At 31.5% G+C, this 7,185-nt stretch overlaps 1 protein-coding gene across 1 annotated transcript; it reads left to right on the forward strand.

Moving 5' to 3' along the window:
- The first annotated feature begins 657 nt into the window (after nucleotides 1–657).
- LOC132640347 (protein phosphatase 2C 37-like) lies at nucleotides 658–2,888 on the forward strand. Its single transcript, XM_060356904.1, has 4 exons — nucleotides 658–1,311; nucleotides 1,399–1,710; nucleotides 2,040–2,145; nucleotides 2,251–2,888. Exons 1-4 carry the CDS (start codon nucleotides 808–810, stop codon nucleotides 2,583–2,585), a joined length of 1,257 nt encoding a protein of 418 aa, XP_060212887.1. The 5' UTR covers nucleotides 658–807; the 3' UTR covers nucleotides 2,586–2,888.
- Nucleotides 2,889–7,185: the final 4,297 nt, after the last annotated feature.

A 7,185-nucleotide genomic window follows, 5' to 3' on the forward strand; every position in this document is an offset into this window, starting at 1 on the left:
ACTCTCTCTGTCTGTATACTTTGATTACTTATGGAGTTTAAGAAAAAAGGAAAGACTTTTGAAATTTGTATCTAAATTAGTCATACATATTTATATGACTGTAAATAATTTTGTTAAGGGAAAAAAGAAAAAATTTTAAGTTAAATTATTTTTAAATATAAAAATGTAATCATTCTTTTTGAGACAAAAAAGTAAATGTCTCACATAAATTGAAACAGAAAGAGCGTTAGTTTCTTGCTTTTTAAAAAAAAAAAAAAACATATCACATAAAGTGAAACAAAAGGAGTATATGTTTCTTCTTTTAAGTTCTATCTTGCTATTCTGTTGTCATAATTTTTTAATATCATACTTCAAATTCCTTTTTCTGTCAGGCCGAAAATCTACCGGCAACAACCTCCCTTATCACATAAAAATTTCAAAAATAAGATGGGCGTAAATCTTACCTTGTGAAAATAACACCAAGAATTTCATTGATATATATGTTATTGTTGCTTCACACGTGGTTTGAATCTGTCAACAAATGGACGGTCAAGATCTATGTCCTTTGTTTTCCAGAATCATACGTCATAAAAACATTACGTGTCGGACTCTGCCCTAGACGGTGACGGGCAGCCTGCCCGTCATTAGCCCCACTTATATTTCTGTATCAAATAAAGCTTTATTTTTATGGGTCCTCTCTTGTCTAACTCCTCAAAGATGTCTCATATCTCTTCTCCTTGATCAATTTGTCAAGCTTTGTGTTACAATCTTCTTTTTGTCGTGTTAAATTGAAATAAGAAATTTTTATACAAACTAATTGGTTATAATATGGCTGGTATGTGTTGTGGTGTTAATATAGCTGAAACAGAAGCTACAACACCAGTTGAACCTAGTTCTGAATCAGCAAGAAGGAGAAGAATGGAAATCCATCAGTTCCGTTTTGTCGCAACAGATGTATCTGTTGCAGTAGCTCCGCCCATTCAAAAAAATGGACGGAAACGTACGCGTAAAGCGGAAAAAGTTTTTGACACCAAAATACAGAAGTTGGAAACTAGCGTAACGATTTCATTGTCTCCAACACCATTACAAAAGCTAGCTGACGAAGAACCTGAGAGTAAAACTCTGGATCTGTCTGAATCAGCTACTACAGAATCTGTCATAATTCAACCTGAAGAGGTTGTTCCTACCGATCTCCCCAAATTTGGTTCCACTTCGATATGTGGAAGGAGACGTGATATGGAAGATGCTGTAGCAATTCACCCTTCATTTTGTAATGAAAACTCAAACAACTTACATTTCTATGGTGTATATGATGGCCACGGTTGTTCACATGTAAATCTCAAACTAAACTACGATTTGCTCTCATTCCTTTCTTCCTTTATGATTTATTTGCTGAACTTGTTTTGTTTTTATTTATAGGTGGCTATGAAGTGCAAAGAACGAATGCACGAGATAGTTAAGAACGAGGTGGAGAAGAAAGAATCGTGGAAAGACGCGATGATTCAGAGTTTTTCTGAAATGGATAAAGAAGTTGTGGATTATTCGAGTGGATCTTTCCCATCAGGTTCTGATTGTAGATGTGAACTTCAGACTCCACAGTGTGATGCTGTTGGATCAACGGCTGTTGTTGCAGTTGTAACTCCAGACAAAATCGTCGTCTCTAATTGTGGTGATTCTCGTGCTGTGCTTTGTAGAAACGGTGTTGCTATCCCTCTTTCCGTCGATCATAAGGTGAGTCACTTAAATTGTTGGATCCGCACATATTATTCTTTGAATATACTAATAAAAAGGGACGATGTTCAATTGGAACATGAAAAAGCGACTAAATTGGTCCTAGTTACCATGATTTTTTTATTTTTTTTAATGAATGTCAATTAAGTATAGTAAGTAAATTGTTTCTGGTTGTTGTTCAATCATTTGATAGTCAGTCAATTCTTTGACAAATAATAACTACCAGTCTGGCTTAAACCTTTTCCAAATACTTTTACGAATACGCTTTTTTATTTATTTATTTATTTTCAAAGGAATTATGCTAAAACTTGTGTTTATTTCTATTTTAGCCGGATCGACCCGATGAATTGAACCGGATACAAGAAGCTGGTGGCCGTGTTATATATTGGGATGGCGCAAGAGTTCTTGGCGTTTTGGCAATGTCTCGCGCAATTGGTAGGCACATCGTGACATATTTTTTCCTTTTCAACGTTCATCAAATTTGAATAGCAAATAATGAATATAATATATTAATGATGTGTTTGAACTTTTGTTATTCAGGGGACAATTATTTAAAACCATATGTTATATCGGAGCCAGAGGTGACTATAACCGAACGTACCGATGAAGATGAGTGCTTGATTTTAGCAAGTGATGGATTATGGGACGTTGTATCGAACGAGACTGCCTGTGGCGTGGCGCGTATGTGCTTGCAATCAAGAAGGCCACCGTCGCCAACAGGTTCGCCTGGAAATGACATAACGGTCACCGGTGCCGGAGAAAGCTCTGATAAGGCTTGTTCAGATGCATCAATCTTATTGACGAAATTGGCCTTGGCTAGACGGAGTACTGATAATGTTAGTGTTGTTGTGGTTGATTTAAGAAAAGATCTATGACATTATGTTATGCTCTAGTAGTTTTAATCTATTAAGTGTATATTTTTGTTATTGAGTTTAATTGAGGGTTTCCTTAAAGAAGGAGAACTCGAATTAAATAGTTCAGGTTTTAACATGGGTTGCTAATGAAGCTCAGGTGAAAGCTGATCTTTTGATTTATTAGCTGATTTAGCTTCCTGTGTGGATTATTATTAGTGTGTACTGCTAATATTATTTTAGAGAAATGGAGATAGAGAAATTGTAAAGAGCTGATCTTCTCTACAGCTATGTGAAATTTTATATGTGATTCTGCATATTAGGTCTCGTTTGTCCTCTTCTAATTGTGTTTAATTAATTAAATCAGTAAAATATGAATTGAACATTGACCTGTCCCATTGTGTTGGACCAAACATAACAGAAGTATCCTTATTGATTTTTAATGTCAGATTTAAAGAAAAAAAGAACATTGTTTCAAGCTAGTAGGAGAGGCTAAACTAGGAGTATTTGTTTCAAATCAATATTGGCATATTATTATTCAAATGAGATATTATAAAGATCATCTAATTCACTTTGTTAATTGGGTTATTCTTTTGATTTCATTCGTTTGTTCATTCCATTCCATTCATAGTTATTCAGATTCTTTACAAAACAAAGTATCCATATATAATTTGGTGTAAGAATAGAATTTAACTATGGCTGAATTGTTTATGTAAAGAATTTGCATACTCCACTATGAAGGTCAAAACATAATTTTTTTTTTTACACTTAGGGGCAAAAAGGAATAAATGGATGGTGATAATGTAATGGGAGGCCAATGAGGAAGATAAGTGGAAAGATGGGTCATATGGGGCCATACCCATAATTATATGTTGTATTTAAGATATGATAAATATAAATTGTCAAGTGGCATTGATGAGGAGAAAGTACAGCTATTGTAGGTACTTTCACCGTCCCAGCGTCTTACTCCATCCGTCTCAATTTAAGAGTCTTACTCTTATTTTTTATATATTTTAGAAAGAATAAAATATAAAGAATGTCTTTTTATATATTTATTTAATTGTTATTTTAAATATTGTACATGGTAAGTTTTTAAATCACAAGATTAAAGAATATTTTAATATATTTACACAATTTTAATTTAAGATCAATTTAAAAGTCTCTCTTTATGTTTTAAATTTTATATCTAATCAAATTAAAACACTTAAAATGAGAAGAAGCGAGTAAAAATTTACTCATATTGGATGTCTACATCAAATGAATAAATATATATCATGTGTTTGACTATATATAATTATTATTTAACTATGATCAATTAATATATATATATATATATATATATATATATATTCACTTCAAGTCGCTCAACCATAACATCGCAATGGTTTTAGTGTACACATTTAGTGTGGGTTTAAATAGGATAAGATAAATTGTCAAGTGGGATTGATGAGGAGGATGGTAATAGCTGGATGCCGCATTTGGTCCATGATAGATTGATACTGGGGCTCCACTTTGCCGATTCGAATCTGCTTTTGTTGGAGTTGAAGTGTACACTTCATCCCATCGTTGCCTTCCACGTATTACCCTCTTCAATCCTTATATGCTCCAACTTTTTTTTTTTTTTTGTGCTCCACCTTCTTCACTACTACAATCAAGTGCCATTATTGTGGAGCTAAGATTTTCGTTAAGGGGTTTAACATATAAAAAGTATATGAAAAAGTTAAGAGAATTCAAAATTTATTAATAATGTACCCAATGTAATTTTATAAATAAAGTCTGGGAGGATAGAATGTATAGATACCGTACTCCTACCTCTATTGTATAGAGATTTTTTGGTTACACCTTCAGCTCAAAAGAATGTATTCAACATCTCCTGTAGATATGAAATATATAATAATAATAATAATAATAATAATTTTCCGTCGAAGGAGACCCACCTAGATCAGCCCTGGATATGATTAAGAAAATGAGATTTCTCCATTCTTAACTAAAATTTTGAAATTTTATTCAGAGACTTTTTTTTTTGAGATACGAAACGTTTTATTACTTTTAAAATGAATACCAATTTATTCGGTACTTATATTAATCAAGATAATAATCTTTAAATGGTTGAACAAGATAAATCAAGTCGATCGTTTTCTAAATCATTTGGTGTCTAGAGTTTACTATAGTATTTGATTAATTTGAATTTATGCCAAATAAACTCACTAAATGGAGGTAAAAAGGTTTATTATTTAAAGATTGAACTTTGATAAAAGTAGAGGAATTTCAATCATCCTGTCACACTCCTCGCCCTTGGTATAGCTAAATCAATTTTGTATTTTTTTCTAGCCAAACCTTGAATTCTTACTTAAAAGTATAAGTTTTATTTTCGTAAAATATATTTCAAAATAATATTTATGATTGTAACTTATAAAATAACAATTCACCTCAAGAATTCATTGTGGTTAAAAAGAAAGACGTGGCCATTCTAAGAAAAGTGCTCTAACATTAATTTCGAGAAGAGTTTCTATTGTGTTAGATTATACTCTTAATTTATAGTTTTATAATTAAAAAGTAAGAAATAATCTTATTGCTTATATATTCCTTGAAATAATCAGCTCAGTTCATCAACTTCCTTTAATTTAAGTTGAAATATTCAATTTATGCATGCATTAGCTAGTTAATTATGTGACGAATCGTTCATCAGTACTTTTTTTTTGTCTTAACTTGAATGTCTTCATTGTTTGTCGAAAATTGAATTCACGTTGTCTTTTATGCTTATTTTTTTTAAAATTTAGAAGCATTACTTAAGTATTTAACGAGTTAACGTGAAGGATTCAAGCGTTGTACTAGCTGATGTATAGTAAACAAGCATTGAGTTAGTTTCATACAGTAATTTTTATATATAAAAAAAAAATCCAAAACATGTCACTTTTACTTTAAAGATATTAAGAAAAGTATGACCGAACAATTGACTTAAGAAAGATAAGCAGAATATTTAATTTGGAAGGGCCATTACACATTGAAACCATATAATAAACTATCACATACCAAATAATTAGATATCATATGAATTTCTGGATCATTATTATCGTTACACTTGTCAAATTAGGATTTTAAGAACGTAAATTAATTAACCGACAATTACAAACAAAAGATAGTTAATCACTATATAGGAATATGATTAAAATAAATCCACGTCCTTCCAAATCAGCTATCTAACAGATTAATAAATGAAATCAAACCTAATATTTTTATTTTGAAGTTTCCATAGTTTACGTGACCATAGCGCTACAGATCTTTATTGTTCAGATTTTTTTTTTCTTTTTCCTTTTTGTGGTCCCAACTCACAAGATGCTTTCATTTTATAGGTGTTTTCGAACAATTAATTATTGGTGGATGTCTGTGTGGTATCAATTGACCAACAAATATAGTACAGCCAAACTATTTTCATACATTGAAATTTAGGGTTTGTATGAAGATTGTATAAGAGTTGAATTAAATTCAGATACAATATATATTGTATAAAGTAGTTTTATACTATCAACGTGTCTCACTTTGTTATAGTAGGTAATTTATTTTATTTTAAGTTTAGTTTTCTAATTTAATTATTAGTAATTATTTATAATTATTTTTATGATAACTTGATAGTATTGAAACAAATTTTCACACAAACGTATAAAGGCTAAACTCAAAGAAAGAAAACATAATTGTAGCTAGTTATTTACCAATTGTTTACGTGAAAGAGCATCATACTCTTTCTCACAAAAGATATATGTAATGGCACATGGCATGATTATTGGAATTTGGACAAATCAACTCAGACCCACTTCTGCTTTTGGTTAGGCAATAAATCACTAGGGTCAATTCTTGTCTATCATTTGTCGAGGGCGGATTTACAATTTAATTTTTATGAATTTTAAAATTTTGACATTTTGTATTGAGTTCTAAATTAATAATTTTTATTAATATAGGATTTTTCAACTTAACAGAAAGACAATCTTGCTATTCACTTCATTAAGGTAAAAATCATACCAAATTATTTGAGTCTCCGTATCCCGATCTGTACATCCCTCCCTACATTTGGCATCATCAACGTCAATAAGGAAAGAATTTCAAGCTTTCAATGCTATGGTATTACTGTATAATTTAATTTGGGAATTTTTATGCCCCACCTTAATTTGTTTATTGTGGTTTGTGAATTTACAATTGCCGGCCGATTTAGTGTTCAAAGATGTTAATTTTGAGTAATAGTTATGCAATTTCTTTAAAGAAAAATTTACTTGGCATAACTACCTCTAAGAGGTATTTATGGATAATAACTACTCTTTATGTTTTTTATTTTTTGTAGCCATAGTCCTTTTCTAATTTACACCTCGTAAGTAATGTTATATCCAAGGAAAGATAGCCATGTATCTCAATAGTCTTCCTCACCTCCCAGATCTCTCTTCTCCCTCACTCCTCTCCCTTCTCCCTCTACTCGCACCCCTCTCTCTCCGTTCCCTCTCTCTTGCGGGTGCCACAATCGACTGACTACTGCTTGAAGACAACATCTCTGGTGCCTCTTATAGTGTTTTGAAGTTGAACGAACGCTTGACGATGGTGAAGGAGTCACTGAACTTGTCGGATTTTCGATTGTTAC

This window comes from Lycium barbarum, chromosome 5, assembly GCF_019175385.1.
Source record: "Lycium barbarum isolate Lr01 chromosome 5, ASM1917538v2, whole genome shotgun sequence".
Classification (NCBI taxonomy): Eukaryota; Viridiplantae; Streptophyta; class Magnoliopsida; order Solanales; family Solanaceae; genus Lycium; species Lycium barbarum.

Coding starts and splice junctions, on each gene's coding strand:
- LOC132640347 (XM_060356904.1), top strand. CDS start 808: ATGGCTGGTATGTGTTGTGGTGTTAATATAGCTGAAACAGAAGCTACA. Junction 1,711..2,039: donor CTCTTTCCGTCGATCATAAG/GTGAGTCACTTA, acceptor TTTCTATTTTAG/CCGGATCGACCCGATGAATT. Junction 2,146..2,250: donor GGCAATGTCTCGCGCAATTG/GTAGGCACATCG, acceptor TTTGTTATTCAG/GGGACAATTATTTAAAACCA.